This window comes from Asparagus officinalis, chromosome 3 (assembly GCF_001876935.1).
Source record: "Asparagus officinalis chromosome 3, Aspof.V1, whole genome shotgun sequence".
In the NCBI taxonomy this organism is placed as follows: domain Eukaryota; kingdom Viridiplantae; phylum Streptophyta; class Magnoliopsida; order Asparagales; family Asparagaceae; genus Asparagus; species Asparagus officinalis.
Window position 1 is genome coordinate 72,467,202 of NC_033796.1, and position 20,754 is coordinate 72,487,955.

Consider the following 20,754-nt stretch of genomic DNA (forward strand, 5'->3'; position numbering starts at 1 on the left):
TTTAATAATTTTAGTTGTTTTAACCATTCCTTGGTTTTAATAGTGTCTCAACTTGGTAGTTTGAGTTCGGTGGTTTTAATATTTCCACACTATATCTTTGCTTTTACTTTCAGTTCTCTAGCATGTTTCAACTTTGTTGCAATCTTACCTCTGAAGGCTTGACCAATCCGTTAAGTTCAGCACCTGCTCATGACTATTCTGAGAGTTCTGCTATAATCCAGCTTGAATTGTCACTGCTATTGAGGTTGTTGATTGTCCTAAATTCTGTTGGACAAATTGCACTATGTTCAATAAGTAAAAAGGGGTTAAAGCAAACTGATTCAATTAAAGCAGAAAGATGGTTGAACACTGAAGATGCTATGTGTGTTTCTATAGCTCCAGATCAACAGATTCTTGCTGTTGGGTGTAGCAGAGGTGTTGTGGAACTGTATGACTTGGCAGAGAGCGTTTCACATCTTCGTACTGTATCTTTATATGATTGGGGGTAAGTCTTCAGAAAGTGATCATCTAGGTTCTATTAGTTTTTAATTTACTGAGCTTTTAAGTACTATGCTTTGGTCAAGACATTTAAAACCATTGTTTTGAATATCCCTGATGTGGTCCGATATACTGCCCGATGTATACTTTTACAGGGCTTGCCGATACCAATATGGGTCCTAAATATCCTTTATCGCTTTTTAGCTATTTTGGGAGATACATACCCGATGATACATCAGCCGATATGTTGGTCGGTATGTCCTTTTATATGGCTTGTCGTAAAATAATATATCGTTTATCAATTTTTGGACGAGATATCATAATTTTCCCATAATCTCAAATGACATTTTGGCCTAAAAAGATCAGATGAGATGTTGCAATGTTGATTTGTACTTTTCTTTGTTTTACAATGTTGATTAGTGATCCTAAACATATATTATTTACATTTCATATGCTTAGATTTCATTAAGTATGTTGAGATTACATTTTAGTGCATTATACTATATATACAAACATCCGTTATGACAATCTGATATTTACCATATATCCCCATTAGCTTTTGGAGCTAAAGAGGTTAATGTTTTATAATGAATTCTATATATTATAGCTATAGTCTCAGATCTTGAGATAAAGTTATAACCATGAGTTTTTATATTTAAACTCACTGCCTCAAATATATTGGGGTCTGTCAAAGATAAACTTAAGTTTGGGTAGACATTAAAATAAACTGGTCCATTACAAAGACTAGTTTCCATTATACCCATTAAGGACTGAGTCCAATTTAAACATCTTGCATCTCTTAAATAGGTTAATATAGATGCATTTAATCCCTGTAAAGTTAAGAGTCTGAAGGCGACTTGTATTAAGCCGATGTGAATATAATTATATTTATCCATATAAGGATCAATATCAATAGGACTAAGCAATTGTATTGTTTGCTCATCACGATCTACTGTGGTAGTTCGTTCTAAAGTTTTTATAGTTATTAAGGATTTATAATCCAGAAAACCTATTTTATAAATATCTCTATTAGGGATAGCAGGAATTGTCCATTTATTTAAAGCCTCAATTTCAGAAGTATATTCTGTACTTTGAGCATTTTTAACTCTTTTGCCCTTATTAAGGGTCTTACTTAAAGTAGAGGACGAAGGAATTAATTCTGACATAAAGATCTTACAGATTTATTTGTGTAAAACTAGCTATAAGGATATAAATTTACTATTTTTCTTTCTTTTCTTTAAAAATCAACTAAGTTAAAGGACTACACGTCTGTCAACGATTTACACTACCCTTTTAACGCCATCTCGGCAACAACTGGGTTTTACACTACGCGACTTTGGTGACGTTCCATAGACCTTAAAAAACTTAATTCATAAACAAAGAAAAGGAAGAACATATAATAAATTTACATTCTTATAAACAAGTCTACACAAATAAATCGTAAGAAGAAAATTAGCCAAGCATGGCTCTGATACCAATTCTAAACATGCATAAAATTAAATTCTTAAAGCAAAAACTTACAGTGTTCGGCTACCCACTCTTAATATAATATCTTCTTCAATCTTATTTATACTGATAGATCTTACAAGAGAAACTTCACACTCCAAACTCACACTGAACTTAGAAAATAAAACTTAACTGAAAGAGCACACCTTACATCAAACTACTCCTCCTTATATAGTTTAGAGGAGAATAAAAGATACATATTTTAAGAAGACAGCTGGCAAAGCACTGACAAAAAAAAGTTGGCAATGCACTGACAATGAATCTTCTTTATCAAAGCAGCTTTATTAAAGCTTTGCTTTTGAAAAGCTTCTTTAAGAAGTACTGGATTCTGATGAGTGGCTCCCCGAGGCTCAACTCATAATGACCTATTTACTTTTTTTTTCCTTTTCCTTTTAGGTCTGATGATGGAACCTGATTCAGTATCCCCATAGCAGCTTTCCAAATATCTTCTTCTTCGTCTTCTCCTTGCACGTCTGGGAATGTACTATCTTCACAACAAGAATCAAGGCTCTTACTAAATTGTGTTTTCATATTATCAAATACTTCAAAAAACTGTCTTTTCATATGATCAAAACATTTTTACTGAATTTCAATCTCAGAAGCTTGCGGGTATTTCCGCCTAATTATTTTGGCTAACTGCATCATAGAGTTAACCTTTTGAATTTCTTGAGACAGATTTTTCGAGAACGCTATTATTTCTCTCTATAATTTCTTTAATCAATTTGACCTTTTCATCAATAATGATTCCATTCCACCATCTACAATAGTGGTTTTTTTTTTAGAATAGGTAGATGTAAATCATCCCAATCGGACTTAAAGGTCCATGTCCATATCCATGGAATCTCTGTTTCAGAGAAGAAGTAAACAGCACATAGGCCTTCAATAATATTATTATCTTCCATTTTTGAAATGAGAGGATGAGATTCTACCCAAGTCGAATATAATTTGCTTATGAGCTCAGGTAAGATGCTTAATTCAGCACCATAGATTGTCCACCAATTGTAGAACCATGAAGGAATTCCCTTTTTAAGGGCTTCTGGACAAAGTTTTATCCTATAAAGCACGGACACGCATAACATGAAGCCGTGTCGTGTCGTGTCCGTGTCGGACACACGTGTCGAACACACGTATCCTATGTATTTTTTAGGATTTGTCTCGTGTCGGTGTGTCGGATGGTCGTGTCGGATCCGTGTCCGTGCTACATATGTTTTATCAGCCAGGTATGCTTATTCTTGGGATTTTGATATAAAAATATATTATAAAATGCCTGCTTATAATCCCAATAATTAAAGGAATAAATTTCTTTTGAATTCTGGGCTTTAACCAGAGGCAAGTCTTGGTTTGGATTTAGAGCCCACTTTCGAGATAAATTAACCTCTTTGATGATGCATTTACTGAAATTGGGAGGGATAGTTCTATTTTCAGATCCCTAGAAATGAGTTATTTCCATTCCCTTTTGCATAATTTAAGTTCTCATCCAAGATCTGGATTTTAATGACAATGTTGGGTAATAATTGTCATTCAAGTATCTTGTTCTGATATTTTTAATATCTTGCATTGAAGAAACATCTCCTGGTTCTAAATATAGAACTGTCTCTGACACCTTTTAGGTGTCCAATTGGCTTCTTATTTTACTATTACCGAGAAAGGCTCAGGATTATTTTCCTGACTTACTTCATTTATAAGATCATTTACTAGGCCTTTATAAAAGGCTGGGCTTTTAGCCTGACTTCCTGAATAATTCTTTTTAGCCACAGTTCTCCATGAACTGGTTTCAAGATTCGAACTTTCAAAGAATTCATTAGGACTATAAGCCCTCTGACTGTGTTGAGGTGAATTACCTCTGCCTCTCCCCCCCGTAAAGAGGGATTATTCCGTTTCATGGGCACCCTGTAGAAATTCACGGAAATCTGCCACTGGTATGACTATAAGATCTATATATCCTCCAACAGATGCTTTAAAAATATCTGGAATTCATTCGAGTACTTTAGAAACTAATGCTTTTGTTAAACAAAATGAATCGAATGATGAGACTCTTAAAGAGTTAAATAAAATAATTAAACAACATAATTATACAAATTTACATCTTCAAGTTGTAGGAAAACAATTAATAAGAATTGAGGATGATTTAGAAAAACTAATAAATAAATTTAATGAAGTCATACCTTCTTTGAAGGTCATAGAAACAAATAAAATTCTTAACACTCATAGTGAAAAGGCAACGATAAAACCTCCTATAGATATTTCAGGTTTTAAAAGAGGAGATGAAGTAACCTCTGACATAATAGAATTATTAACTAAAAAATTTCATAATTCTAAATTAAATATGCTAGCTTCAACTCCATCAATTATTCAAACAGATTCCTCAGAAGAAGAGATTAATAATCTTCACGATGATACATCTGAAAATGAGTTAACTCTGAATTATTAACCCTAGAAAACCAATTTTCATCAATTAACAAAATGAAAAACCCTTCAAAGAGGATTGAAAGGTATTATTATAAAAGACCTACTCCTCCTAATGTGTTATTTGAAGAAAACGACACATATATTCAAAGTGATTATAATGGTCGAAATATTTATGAGTGGAAATGTGTTATTTGAAGAAAACGACACATATATTCAAAGTGATTATAATGGTCGAAATATTTATGAGTGGAATATAGATGGAGCATCTGACTCTCTCATATATTCAAAGTGATTATAATGGTCGAAATATTTATGAGTGGAATATAGATGGAGCATCTGACTCTCTCATATATTCTACTATGCATAGAATGATGATGTATTCTACTGTCTGTAGACAAAACGGTAATACCGATAGAATGATTGCTTCTTATATTTCGTATGGTTTTACTGGTGTCCTTAAACGATGGTGGGATAATTATTTATCCTCTAATGCTAGAGATGAAATATTAAATGCAACCAAAATCGTAAATGGTATCCCACAAGAAGATGCTATTTATACTTTAATGTTAGCAATAACACACCATTTTACCGGATTATATCAAGATAATAGAGAAATAATAAGGACATTATTACAGAATTTTAGATGTCCATCTTTAACTCATTTTAGATGGTATAAAGATACTTTTTTTAAGCAGAGTAATGATGCTTGAAAATGCTAATAGCTCTCATTGGAAATCTAAATTTATAGATGAATTGCCAACCTTATTTGCTGATAAAGTTAGAAATAAAATAAGAGATGAACAAGGAGGTTATATCCCCTATGAAAATCTTACTTATGAGTATCTAACTAATGCCTGCATTAAAGAAGGATTAGCATTATGTAATGATTTAAAATTAAAAAATCAATTAAAGTCTCAAAGACTTACTAAAAGAAAAAAATCAGGAGAATTCTGTGAACAATTCGCTTTCGATCAACCTTATAGAGTTGATAAAGAACCAATAAAAAATTTGAAAGATAAAACTCATTCTTCTTTTAAAAAGAAAAAGAAAAAATTATTTAAAGAAGAAAAAAGAGATAAAAGGGATAAACATAAAAAACACTTTAAAGCAAGGAAAAATAAAAAAGAAATCCATTGTTATAAATGTGGAAAAATAGGGCACTATGCTAGTAAATGTTATACAAAAAAGAAGATAGATGATCCATTGTTATAAATGTGGAAAAATAGGGCACTATGCTAGTAAATGTTATACAAAAAAGAAGATAGATGCCTTAGAAGATGAAGGTCTTAAAAGAAAAAAGAAGATAGATGCCTTAGAAGATGAAGGTCTTAAAAGAACTTTATATAAAATTATGATTAATAGTGAATCTGAAATGGATGAATCATCCTACTCGGAGTCAGAATCTGACGAAGATATACCTTGTGTATGTACAACTAATAGTTGTGAGCAAAATACGGACTATTGGAAATCAATAGTACAGATGAATGGTCTATCCATTAACATGATATCTTCAAATCACGAAATAATAACTAAAATTATATCTCAAGATATATCACCAGATATAAAAAGAGAACTAATAGAATCTCTTTTAAAAATAAAAGAAAAGTCTGAAAACCTAACATTGAAAATGTTTATTCTATGTCTGAAGTCTTAAAAAGACAGAAAAATCAAACTTCAACATTTAAACCTCTCTCTTTATCCACTTTGAATAAAGAGATTCAAGATTTAAAAAAGGAAGTTAAAACTTTAAAACAAGAAAATAAATTTATTCTTAATAAAATTAATGAACAAGAAGAGAAAAAAGGAAGTTAAAACTTTAAAACAAGAAAATAAATTTATTCTTAATAAAATTAATGAACAAGAAGAGAATCAAAAGTCTCTTATAATATCAGAAGAAAAATAAAATTAATGAACAAGAAGAGAATCAAAAGTCTCTTATAATATCAGAAGAAACTTCTGATAAAGAACAAGAAAGTTCAGATTTTTTACAAATTCTGCAATAAGTTACTTCTCAAAAATGGTATATAAAGATTACTCTAGCCATAGCTGAGCAAATAGTTATACCAGACCTTATAGGTATAGCTTTGGTTGATAGTGGTGCAGATTTAAACTGTATTAATGAAGGAATTATACCTTCAAAATTCTTTGAAATTACTACACAAACTCTTAGTAGTGCTAATGAAAATAAATTAGATGTAAAATATAAATTACCAAATGCACATGTTTGTGTCCAAGGAACTTGTATACCAATTCCTTGTGTTTTAGTAAAAAATCTATCCCAAGATGTTATTCTAGGAACTCCTTTTTTACATAATATAATGCCTATCATTCAAGTAGACACTCAAGGCATTAAAGCTACTTATAAAAATAATAAAATAATGTTTGAATTCATTTCTGATCCTCAAACTCATTTATTAAACGAAGTAAGAAAAGTTATTCTTAAAGAAAATCAAATTAATTTTCTAAAAGAAGTTTTATTTGTTCAAATAGAAGAACAAATGAAAAAGAGTTAATAACTCAAATAGAAGATAAATTTAAAATTACTATATGTAGTAACTTACCTAATGCCTTCTGGGAGAGAAAGAAACATATTGTTTCCTTACCATATATTGATGATTTTAATGAAAAAGATATTCCTACAAAATCTAGACCTTGTCAGATGAATAAAGAATATCTGGATTTATGTAAAAATAAAATAAATTCTCTTATATAGAAAAAATTAATAAGGAAATCATATTCTCCTTGGAGCTGTACAGCATTTTATGTTAATAATGCTGCTGAACAAGAAAGAGGAGTACCTCGTCTTGTTATAAATTATAAACCTCTAAATACAGTTTTAAAATGGATAAGATATCTTATTCCTAATAAAAGAGACTTATTAAATCGCATTAATAATGCAAAAATATTTTCTAAATTTGACTTAAAGTCAGGATATTGGCAAATACAAATTGAAAAAAAGGACAGATATAAAACTGCCTTTGTCATTCCCTTCGGACATTATGAATGGAATGTTATGCATTGTGGATTAAAAAATGCCCCTTCTGAATTTCAGAACATAATGAATGAAATATTTATTCCTTATACGGACTTCATCTTATCATATATAGATGATATTTTAATTTTTTCTCAAAATTTTGATCAACATGTCAAACATTTAGAAATATTTAGAAATTTAGCTATAAGAAATGGTTTAGCAGTATCTGCTCCCAAAATGAAATTATTCTTAACTCAAGTAAGATTTTTGGATCATAATATTCATAAAGGAACTATAATTTCTATTGATAGAAGTATTGAATTTGCCTCTAAATTTCCTAATATTATTAATGATACAAAACAACTACAAAGATTTTTGGGCTCTCTTAATTATATTGCAGATTATTACAAAAATCTAGCTCAAGACACTGCTATTTTATATAATAGATTAAAAAAGAATGCTACACCTTGGACAGATCAACATACTGAAGCTGTTAAAAGAATAAAAATTAATGTTAAATGTTTACCTTGTACTCATTTAACAAATAGTGATTGGTTTAAAATAGTTGAAACTGATACCTCTAATCTAGGTTACGGAGGAATCTTAAAACAAATCGACCCTGTTACTAAAAAAGAACAGTTAGTTAGATTTACCTCTGGAAAATGGGATAAAGCCCAATTTAATTATTCTACTATTAAGAAAGAAATGTTTTCTATTATTAAATATCTTTCTAAATTTAGAGATGATATTCTTAACCAAGAATTTTTATTACGCATTGATTGTAGCTCTGCGAAAAGTGTTATAGAAAAAGACGTTAAAAATCTTGTTTCTAAACAAAATTTTGCTAGATGGCAAGCTGAACTTGCTATGTATGAATTTAAAATTAAATATATTAAAGGTAGTAATAACTACTTACTCGATTTTCTTACTCGTGAATTTCTACAGGGTGCCCATGAAACAGAATAATCCCTCTTTACGGGGGGGGGGGGGGGAGGCAGAGGTAATTCACCTCAACACAGTCAGAGGGCTTATAGTCCTAATGAAGGGGGGGGGGAGGCAGAGGTAATTCACCTCAACACAGTCAGAGGGCTTATAGTCCTAATGAATTCTTTAAAAGTTCGAATCCTGAAACCAGTTCATGGAGAACTGTGGCTAAAAAGAATTATTCAGGAAGTCAGGCTCAAAACCCAGCCTTTTATAAAGGCATAGTAAATGATCTTATAAATGAAGTAAGTCAAGAAAATAATACTGAGTTTTTCTCGGCAATAGTAAAACAAGAAGCCAATTGGACACCTAAAAGGTGGTCAAAGACAGTTCTATATTTAGAACCAGAAGATGTTTCTTCAATGCAAGATATTGAAAATATCAGAACAAGATACTTGAATGACAATTATTACCCAACATTGTCATTAAAATCCAGATCTTGGATGAGAACTTTAATTATGCAAAAGGGAATGGAAATAACCCATTTCTGGGGATCTGAAAATAGAACTATCCTTCCCAATTTTAGCAAATGCCTCATCAAAGAGGTTATTTTACCTCGAAAGTGGGCTCTAAATCCAAACCAAGACTTGCCTCTGGTTAAAGCTCAGAATTCAAAAGAAGTTTATTCCTTTAATTATTGGGATTATAAGCAGGCATTTTATAATATATTTTTATATTAAAATCCCAAGAATAAGCATACCTGGCTGATAAAACTTTGTCCAAAAGCCCTTAAAAAGGGAATTCTTTCATGGTTCTACAATTGGTGGACAATCTATGGTGCTGAATTAATCATCTTACCTGAGCCCATAAGCAAATTGTATTCGACTTGGGTAGAGTCTCATCCTCTCATTTCAAAAATGGAAGATAATAATATTGTTGAAGGCATATGTGCTGTTTACTTCTTCTCTGAAACAGAGATTCCATGGATATGGACATGGACCTTTGAGTCCGATTGGGATGATTTACATTTACTTATTCTAAAAAAAAACCACTATTGTAGATTGTGGAATGGAATCATTATTGATGAAAAGGTCAAATTGATTGAAGAAATTATAGAGAGAAATAATAGCGTTCTCGAAAATTCTATGTCTCAAGAAATTCAAAAGGTTAACCTTATGATGCAGTTAGCCAAAATGATTAGGCGGAAATACCCGCAAGCTTTTGAGATTGAAATTCAGCAAAAATGTCTTGATCATATAAAAAGATAGTTTTTTAAAGTATTTGATAATATGGAAATACAATCCAGTAAGAGCCTTGATTATTGTGGTGAAGATAGTACATTACCAGACGTACAAGGAGAAGACGAAGAAGAAGATATTTAGAAAGCTGCTATGGGGATACTGAATCAGGTTCCATCATCAGACCTAAAAGGAAAAGGAAAAAAAAGTAAATAGGTCATTATGAGTTGAGCCTCGGAGAACTACTCATCAGAATCTAGTACTTCTTAAAGAAGCTTTTCAAAAGCAAAGCTTTAATAAAGCTGCTTTGATAAAGAAGATTCCTTGTCAGTGCATTGTCAACTTTCTTTTGTCAGTGCTTTGCCAGCTGTCTTCTTAAAATATGTATCTTTTATTCTCCTCTAAACTATATAAGGAGAAGAGTGGTTTGATGTAAGGTGTGCTCTTTCAGTTAAGTTTTATTTTCTAAGTTCAGTGTGAGTTTGGAGTGTGAAGTTTCTCTTGTAAGATCTATCAGTATAAATAAGATTGAAGAAGATATTATCTTAAGAGTGGGTAGCCGAACACTGTAAGTTTTTGCTTTAAGAATTTAATTTTATGCATGTTTAGAATTGGTATCAGAGCCATGCTTGGCTAATTTTCTTCTTACGATTTATTTGTGTAGACTTGTTTATAAGAATAAAAATTTATTATATGTTCTTTCTTTTCTTTGTTTATGAATTAAGTTTTTTAAGGTCTATGGAACGTCACCAAAGTCGCGTAGTGTAAAACCCAGTTGTTGTCGAGATGGCGTTGAAAGGGTAGTGTAAATCGTTGACAGACGTGTAGTCCTTTAACTTAGTTGATTTTTAAAGAAAAGAAAGAAAAATAGTAAATTTATATCCTTATCGTTGACAGACGTGTACTTCTTAAAGAAGCTTTTCAAAAGCAAAGCTTTAATAAAGCTGCTTTGATAAAGAAGATTCCTTGTCAGTGCATTGCCAACTTTTTTTTGTCAGTGCTTTGCCAGCTGTCTTCTTAAAATATGTATCTTTTATTCTCCTCTAAACTATATAAGGAGGAGTAGTTTGATGTAAGGTGTGCTCTTTCAGTTAAGTTTTATTTTCTAAGTTCAGTGTGAGTTTGGAGTGTGAAGTTTCTTTTGTAAGATCTATCAGTATAAATAAGATTGAAGAATATATTATCTTAAGAGTGGGTAGCTGAACACTGTAAGTTTTTGCTTTAAGAATTTAATTTTATGCATGTTTAGATCTATCAGTATAAATAAGATTGAAGAAGATATTATCTTAAGAGTGGGTAGCCGAACACACACACACACACACACATATATATATATATATATATTGATATTCGCAATCCTATATGAAATTTGGCCCCCTGATATTTCCCCAATATCCGATATTTATAACCTTGTTGAAAACTGATTGTTAAACTTATCTCCTTCATTAATTAGCAATTTAGCATAATTTCTTTGGTCCACACTCAGTCTTGCTGATTAAATGTTATGGTACCAGTGCATTTATTTTCTTCTTGCTGATTAAGTATCATGGCATCAAACTTAATCTTACTGATTGGATTCCATACTATGAGGATTAATCTAACTAAAAACTCAAGAGAGTCAGCGTGATAACTGATAAGTCTTGAAATAACATCAGAGGTGTTTCTTCTTTTTACTTTTTTTGTCGGGTCTTTACACTGCACATTCATGTAGATTAAAACCACCATAGATGCTGTTTTATATGGAAAAACATTGGCGGACATACAAAGTGTAGGGGAAGATTTACTGTACTGTTTCAAATTAGCATGAAAGGAAGATGTTCAGTTAGATAGGAAGAGCATATAAGAGGTCGTTCAGTTGAGAATGAAGGGGGGGATATATTTCAGGAATCAGGAAACTTACAATGCGGATAGCTCAGAAATCCAGTCACCACAATTATACATACAAGTGCCAAAAAGATGAGCCTGGCAGGTATTCATCTGAAGACAGTAGTCACATCAGTTTCTTCAAATTCTGTCAAATGATTTGAAACAATAGCTTTGTCGTGGTATAATGTAAAGTTTTTTAGACGGATGCATGATATATTAGCTATGCTGATGGCACATTACTCATACAAGTTTCTAAATTTTTATCCACAAAGCTCACACTAAGCTGAGGGACAAAAGGCATCTTGCTGATTGAGTATCATGGCATCAAACTTAATCTTACTGATTGGATTCCATACTATGAGTATTAATCTAACTAAAAACTCAAGAGAGTCAGCGTGATAACTGATAAGTCTTGAAATAACATCAGAGGTGTTTCTTCTTTTTACTTTTTTTGTCGGGCCTTTACACTGCACATACATGTAGATTAAAACCACCATAGATGCTGTTTTATATGGAAAAACATTGGCGGACATACAAAGTGTAGGGGAAGATTTACTGTACTGTTTCAAATTAGCATGAAAGGAAGAGGTTCGGTTAGATAGGAAGAGCATATAAGAGGTCGTTCAGTTGAGAATGAAGGGGGGATATACTTCAGGAATCAGGAAACTTACAATGCAGATAGCTCAGAAATCCAGTCACCTCAATTATACATACAAGTGCGAAAAAGATGAGCCTGGCAGGTATTCATCTGAAGACAGTAGTCACATCAGTTTCTTCAAATTCTGTCAAATGATTTGAAACAATAGCTTTGTCGTGGTATAATGTAAAGTTTTTTAGACGGATGCATGATATATTAGCTATGCTGATGGCACATTACTCATACAAGTTTCTAAATTTTTATCCACAAAGCTCACACTAAGCTGAGGGACAAAAGGCATACACATTACTCATACAAGTTTCTAAATTTTTATCCACAAAGCTCACACTAAGCTGAGGGACAAAAGGCATCTTGCTGATTGAGTATCATGGCATCAAACTTAATCTTACTGATTGGATTCCATACTATGAGTATTAATCTAACTAAAAACTCAAGAGAGTCAGCGTGATAACTGATAAGTCTTGAAATAACATCAGAGGTGTATTAATCTAACTAAAAACTCAAGAGAGTCAGCGTGATAACTGATAAGTCTTGAAATAACATCAGAGGTGTTTCTTCTTTTTACTTTTTTTGTCGGGCTCAGCGTGATAACTGATAAGTCTTGAAATAACATCAGAGGTGTTTCTTCTTTTTACTTTTTTTGTCGGGCCTTTACACTGCACATACATGTAGATTAAAACCACCATAGATGCTGTTTTATATGGAAAAACATTGGCGGACTTAGCAAGTATAGGGGAAGATTTACTGTACTGTTTCAAATTAGCATGAAAGGAAGAGGTTCGGTTAGATAGGAAGAGCATATAAGAGGTCGTTCAGTTGAGAATGAAGGGGGGATATACTTCAGGAATCAGGAAACTTACAATGCAGATAGCTCAGAAATCCAGTCACCTCAATTATACATACAAGTGCGAAAAAGATGAGCCTGGCAGGTATTCATCTGAAGACAATAGTCACATCAGTCTCTTCAAAATTTTGTCAAATGATTTGAAACAATAGCTTTGTTGTGGTATAGTGTGAAGTTTTTTAGACCAATGCATGATATATTAGCTATGCTGATGGCACATTACTCATACAAGTTTCTAAATTTTTATCCACAAAGCTCACACTAAGCTGAGGGACAAAAGGCATATTGCACCATATTCAGAAAACAGTATGTAGCTATCTTCTTACTTATATAATGTACTCTCAGTCTGAATACCTTTATTCATGTGTGTACTATCTAGCTTATTCCTCTAATTTTTGGCTACCCACACTTGTCCATGCACAAAAAAAGAAAGGGTCTTACAAAGAGTACTCATGCAACTTTTAGATGCCGTCACATTGGGAACAAAGTCGACAAGTGTTCTATGTACCAAGAAACATTACCTGGTGCATTTGCACAACAACCCATCATTTAAGCTTTTAGAAAATTTGCTATGTAATTTGATCATCAGTTGATGCACACATTTGACCTTTAACACAGTCACACAGTGATGTAGGACAATCGTGGACCCTCCTTGTAATACGATTAAGATTTATTAGAATCTTTCCTTTTTTGGTAGGGTTTTATTTTATTCAATGTAATCTTCTTTTTAGTTAGGGTTTCTTTAAGATTTGATTTTGAAATCTCTTTCTATTTTAGCTAGGATTTTATTTGATTGCATATTTTAGTTTTGTTAGGTTTTGATTTGATTAGAATTTTGATTTTCTTCCTCTTAAGTGTTTAGTTGCTTTCTTTTCCTATAAATAAGAGATGTAATTCGCTATGAGGAATGAACATTGATGAATAAAAAGTTAGAGTTTGAGAATTCTCTCTTGAGCATGTGAGTTGTTCTTTAACATGTGATTTGTTTTTTTAAATTAGGGTGTGGAGCCATTGGGTGTGAAGCCCTTGTGTGTGAGGCTTAGTTTTTTCTCTAATTTTTTTTCACTTTTGATCCTAGCCATTCGTTCTCAACCACAAACCTTAAAAAAGAGGACAAGTTACTGTTCACAGATGAATAGTATCCACCGCAGCCTCGAGATCAGACACCATTCACCTTCGACGGTGCCACAATTCTTCGAATCTGATTGCTTACCCCAACGACGACCCCCGTTTGAGTATCGCCATCGCCAAATCTCCTCCGATCATCCCTTAATGAGTTATGATCCCTCGCCGCGAAGGTCTAACAAAACGGCTCTGGAAAGTTGTTGACGACAAAAAAATCTATCGTCTCCCCCTTTAAGATTACGTTCAGATTCGAGCACCCACCAAAATTCACGGTATCGAGAATCTCATGTTTTCCCATCGGATCTGGGTTGGCGCCGAAGGCAACATATTCGGAAGCCATCTACCTTCAGATCGGAGCCCCCGCCCCGATCCCCATCATTTGATATCAGAGCCAAAGGATCCACAGTTATCAGGGGTAAAATACCGCTACCTTCTTCACATGAGTATGATTTTAATCCACTTAAATTTGGTACCCTAGCCTACTTTTATGAATTTGATGAATATGAGGACTTATGAATTTGACGTCTGGATTTTCAATATAGAAATATTTTCTATCTATGATATGTCAGAACTAGAAATGTATTTATATGCAAAGTGTAGGCTAAAGAGAGAGACAAAATATTAGTGGTATAGAAATTATTATTATTCAAATATCCGTTCATGGACAACTATGAAAGCTCTTTTTGAGAGGAGATACTCTAGTCCATCATCTAGAATAATATTGTTTCTCTTCAAATTCTAAAGCAAAGCCAACACAAATTCCTCAACCCGGCTAAATGTGGATCTTCAATCAAAATTTAATTTCAATTTAGATTTGAAGCCTCAACTTGAGTCAAACAAGAAAGCAGAGCAAGATCAAAAATTTAATCAAGAACCAAAGCCCGAGTCAAAGCGTGAGCTAGAATCAGATGTAGATTAAAAGATAAATCCAGAGTTCGATCCTGAACTACAGCCAGAAGAAGCAAATCAAAAGATAGATCTAGAGCCCATGCTTAAACAAGAGTTGGAACCATAAATAAAGCAGCAGGTTGATCTAACTCTCGAGTTTGAATCAAACCTAGAACTCAAGTCAAGCCTAGAATCCGAACTTATGTTCGATATGCGGTATAAATTTCAAGATAATCCGGTTATTGAGTTCATTATTCTAGATCCTCCACCACCGACGCAATATCGGGTTGTACAACTCATCTTGAAGATCTTTCAATCTACAATAGAATTCTTCTCACCAATCAAGTCAAACATTACGCTCTCTCATCATAAAACTCGAGATTGAGTTTTTTCAAACAAGGGGAGAGGACAGTCATGGATCCTCCACGTAATGCGATTAGGATTTATTATAATCTTTCAATTTTTGGCAGGATTTTATTTTATTCTATGTAATCTTCTTTTTAGTTAGGGTTTCTTGAAGATTTGATTTTGAAATCTCTTTCTATTTTAGCTAGGATTTTATTTGATTGCATCTTTTAGTTTTGTTAGGTTTTGATTTGATTAGGATTTTTATTTACTTCCTTAAAGTGTATAGTTGCTTTCTTTTCCTATAAATAAGAGATGTAATCCTCTATGAGGAATAGACATTGATGAATAAAAAAGTTGAGTTTGAGGATTCTCTCTTGAGCATGTGAGGTGTTCTTTAGCATGTGATTTGTCTTTTTTCTTTAGGGTATGAAGCCCTTCGGGTGTGAAACCCCTAGGTGTGAGGCCTAGTTATTTATCTAAAATTTCTCCACTTTCAATCCTAGCCATCCGATCTCAAAAAAAAATTCTAGGAAAAAGTTACTGTTCACTGATGAACAGTATCCGCCGCAGCCTCGAGATCTGACACCATTCGCCTCCGATGATGCCGCAATCCTTCGAATCTGATTGCTTACCCCAACGACGACCCTTGCTTGAGTATCGTCATGGCTGAATCTCCTCTGATCGTCCCTTAATGAGTTATGTTCCCTTGGCGCCAATGTCTTACAACAAGGCTCTGGAAAATTATCGATGACTAAAAAATCTACCATCTTCCCCTTCCAGATCACGTTTAGATTCGAGCACCCACTAAAATTCATAGTATCAAGAATCTCGTGTTTTCCCATCTGATCCGGGTTGGCGCCGAAGGCAACACGTTTGGGAGCCATCTACTTTCGGATTAGAGCCACTGCCGCGACACTCATCACACAGTCTACTAGCTTTATTAATTAAGAATCAAATATCACCATAATAAGTTGACAGAAATATTTAAACTTCATCATAGTCGATCATCGATTTTTTTGGCCTTATCTTCCATTAGGTTGGATAATCTTTTTTTATACTTACTGCAGGTACTCTATGGAGGACACTGGTCCTGTCACTTGTATAGCTTGGACGCCAGATAATTGTGCTTTTGCAGTAGGATGGAAATTTAGAGGGTTGACTGTATGGTCTGTATCAGGATGCCGTCTGATGTGCACAATTCGCCAAACTGGAATAAATTCTGCATCATCTCCCATGGTGAAGCCGAATCAGGACATAAAGTTTGAACCCCTTATGGGTGGAACCTCGTTGGTCCAGTGGGATGAGTATGGATACAAGCTCTATGCAGTTGAAGAGAATGCATCAGACAGGATTCTCGCTTTTTCTTTTGGTAAATGCTGCCTTAACAGAGGACTTTCTGGTACAACATACATTCGTCAGATTATTTACGGTGAAGATAGGATTCTTCTTGTGCAGTCTGAGGACACAGATGAACTTAAAATATCACATCTCAAGCTACCAGTTAGGTGTTGAAATCAATTTACTGTTACTTTGAATTCATGCATAATTGGTGCATTTCCTGATATGATGAGTGTTCTTAACCAGGTATCTTATATTTCCCAAAATTGGCCAGTTCTAAATGTTGTAGCAAGCAAGGATGGGACATATTTGGCAGTTGCTGGTCTCCATGGGCTAATTCTTTATGATTTACGTCAAAAAAAATGGCGCGTCTTTGGAGATGTCACCCAAGAACAAAGTATTGAGTGCAAAGGCTTATTATGGCTGGGAAAAATTATTGTTGTATGCAACTATATTGATTCTTCAAATACGTAAGTTCTTTAGCATCTTCTCTTTCTTTCTTCTATGTTTTATATAGCTACAATTGATAACAGTAATTGTTTTTGCATGTTCTATGTGATGCATGTGGGATGCAGAATATCTTATTCGATATGAATCTTGAAATAATGGAAAATCATAAAGCGTCTTCTCGAAGAGCTATAGTTTAATTAGAATTGGATAAAGAGTCCTAACTAGTTTAGCATTAGATGTTTGATTTGAATTTAGGATTTAATATTAAGTGTGAATTTGAGTCTTTTTGTTCTATTTGTATTTGGATTACTTATTTAATTTGAATTTTCAATTTGAATTTTCAATTTAAATACTCTTGTAAGTTTCAGATTTGATAGAGAAATCCGCTGACATTTTTGTTTGTTCTAAGAGTTTGAGTTGCATGTGATTTGCTTCCATTCGTGGACGGCTGGAAACAAACATACCCTAATCCTTGCAAAGACATGTCTGCATAGAGAAACCAATAACTATTTTTTTTCACTTATGCATCATGTATTCACAATATTATGAGTTTTTGTATATGGATCCATGGTCTGGAATATCCTAAATGTACTGAAGTCTGGGTTAAAAGGGATTCGATTATATTGTCATCACTGTTTTAAAAAACCTATGCCTAGTCCGTTTAGGCGTACGCCTAGGCCTAGGCGGTACCTAGACCGCCTAACTAGCGCCTAGGCGGTATTTACGCTGCCCACCTAGATATTACGAGCGTTTAGGTGAGCATTGTCTGCTTACGTGGATTGCACCCTATAGGCCTTGATTATGATTTTATGTGTCGTAGCCTATACGTCCTCCAAACTCCATTAACCTCCAAATATGAACACCTCCACTACCTCCTCCGACCTTCAGCAAAACCTCATCGACCACCACTTAAATGAAGAAAGAAAAAAAACGTCCAGAAACCGCTTAGGCGCCCGTCTAGGCGACTAAGCGTTGGGCGTCAAGTCCGACGCCTAGAAGCGCCCAGTGTTTAATGTAACATTGGTTGTCATAACCATTTATTTGGATTCTTGATCTGCTTCCTCACCTATAGTAATATGTTTACCTCTTTGGATGTTGATGCATCAAGAAAAGGTTATGTAGGTTTGTTTGTTTATATGCTACTATGTGTCATGTCTTTTTTCTAACTATCAGACAGGTGAACTTGAAAGCTTGAATATCCACCTATACTTTCTTATCAATAGGTTACTTGTCTATGGAAATATGTTTGTATGCGTGCATGCTCATGCGCGTATGTATAGGTGTGTGTATACATGCATGCATTATATAAATGAATGTTTTTTAAATGGAATGAATGAATGAATTTTATGTAATGGAATGATTATTATTTCTATAATGTGCCCGACGGTTGAGCCCAAAAAACTGTCTCGAGGATACCTGATCTTTCACGTCCTATTGAAGCCATGAATGCAAATCATATCCACCTATATCTCCCCCTTCCTCCCCATCAAGACAAAAAAGAAAAGAAAGAAGATGAGCATGAAACTTGAGACCATTCATATGGTGTACCCGCATTCTTTAAAATGTGGCTTCATTCTTTTTTCCCCACTCACTTGAAAAGGCTATTGGTCATCCTCCTCTACACAAAGCATGTATATGGGTCTGCACGAGCATGCATGTGTATGTGTGCTTGCTAGGATTGTCGCAATAGTTCCTTCTGATTGTATGTGTTCATGTGGGTGGGTGGGTGTGTTTTTTTTTGTTTGGGGGGGGGGGGGGGNACTGTTATAGTTACAAAGATAATAACTGATTTTGTGCCATGGATACCATCTCTTCTTGGGTTGGTAGGGGCAAAGTTTTAAATGTCGGCCGACATGTCTGACATGTTGGTTTGAGGGCTTGAGCGATACGACATGTGCGTTTTCAACTCGTATGTCGGTTTTCAGGACCAAATCGAAAATATTGGGGCCATATCGGCCGATTTTTCAGCTTTGAAAATCGGTCGATGTGACCCTTTTTTAGATCTATTTTCTGTTATCCGGTTTAGGTTTAGTGATAAAAACCCAAACCTGTTTGACCCGTTCTCATGCTTAAGGGTTTTTTATGAACCCGATAAAAATAAAAGAGAAAAATTAGGGTTGCAGCGGACTTGGGAACCCATCACTCCTTTCGTGAACGACGATGCTCCTCCCCCACCTCCATCTTGGCCCTCCCGTCGTCCATCTCCCGTTGCGCCCCGAAATTCGAACCCCAATCGAACCCGAGGGCGGTAGGGTATCCCGTCGTCGGGATAAATGGAAGAGGGTGGTCGGTGACTCATCCGAAGGACTCCGAGCAAACGAAGAAGAAGAAGAAGAGTCCCGGTACTGCCTCCCTGCGACGTCTCGTCTCCGGCACTGTCTCCCTGCGACGTTGGAATCCACCCATCGCTGGCGCCGCCTTTAGAATTTATAAAGTATCCTTATATTGAATTTAGGAATGCTTAGATTACATTTAAGACATGATATGAAAATCCGATATTTAGTCCATATCCCCCGATATATCCTCGATTTCTGCTATCCGGCATGGATTTTAGCCGTCCGATATGAACCTGACATCCGACATTTAAAACCTTGGGTAGGGGGTAGGGGGAATGTCTGGTTGTTTGTTTGTTGATTGTTATAGTTACAGAGATAATAACTTATTTTGTGCCATGGATACTATCTATTCTTGTGTGGATGGGGGAATGCTCTAGTTACTTGTTTGTTGATTGTTGTAGCTGCAATGATTAGAATAAGCTGATTTTGTGCTGTTGAGAGCATCTATTCTTGGTTATATTCATCTTTTACTTTCTTTGTAACATAGGCATTGGCCAAGTTCTGATATTTACTCTATTGCTGTTTCAATGGCTTTATGTGTTTTCTTTATCTTTCTAAACTTGTAGAATATGTTATCATTCGATCTTGTTAGTTTCATCATGAAGAAGATTTATTAACTGTTGTAGGTATGAATTGCTATTTTTCCCGAGATATCATCTTGATAAGAGCTCCTTACTTTTTCGGAAGACTTTACTTGGAAAACCAATGGTTATGGATGTCTGCCAAGACTATATACTTGTTACGTATTGTCCATTCGATGTTCACGTCTTCCACATAAAAATCTTTGGAGAACTATCTCCTACTAGCGCTCCAGTTTTAAAGGTATCGGAAAGTTCTGTGTTTCTTTGATTTTATCATTTAAAGAGTAAGTTAAGTGATTAAATTTTCATGAAGGTGTTACGTAATTACACTTTTAGAACGAACATTAGTGTGCATGCATTTGTTAGTAATCCAATGACAAACAGCTTTCTACAGTACGAGAGCTTTCAATCATGAGTGCAAAGAGTCATCCTGCATCAATGCGGTTTATCCCTGACCTGTCAACAGAAGGAATGTCTAAAAGCAATAATACTGCATCTTCTTCAAATGTTTCAGCCAGACAACCTTCCAGGTATTTATGATTTTCCCTGGCGGCATTACGATTTCTCGGTCATAGCGAGTTACTAATTTTGTCTGAATGCAATATCAGATGCTTGATATTGCGGTCAAATGGGGAGCTTTCAGTGCTTGATTTGGATGATGGGCATGAGCATGTGCTAACTAGTTCGGTTGAGCTTTTTTGGGTTACTTGTGGCCAATCAGAGGAGAAAGAAAATCTTATCGAGGAAGTTTCCTGGCTGGACTATGGTCATCGTGGCATGCAGGTGTGTAAT

General features: G+C 34.3%; 1 protein-coding gene across 1 annotated transcript in view; it reads left to right on the forward strand.

Annotated features, from left to right (window-relative positions):
- LOC109834322 (RAB6A-GEF complex partner protein 1-like) overlaps nt 1-20,754 on the forward strand; it is a 41,142-nt gene that overhangs the window by 9,374 nt on the left and 11,014 nt on the right. The window contains 6 exon segments of the mRNA XM_020402321.1: nt 97-484; nt 16,325-16,757; nt 16,842-17,065; nt 20,008-20,203; nt 20,347-20,492; nt 20,571-20,745. Of these exon segments, the coding sequence (XP_020257910.1) occupies nt 97-484; nt 16,325-16,757; nt 16,842-17,065; nt 20,008-20,203; nt 20,347-20,492; nt 20,571-20,745 (1,562 nt within the window).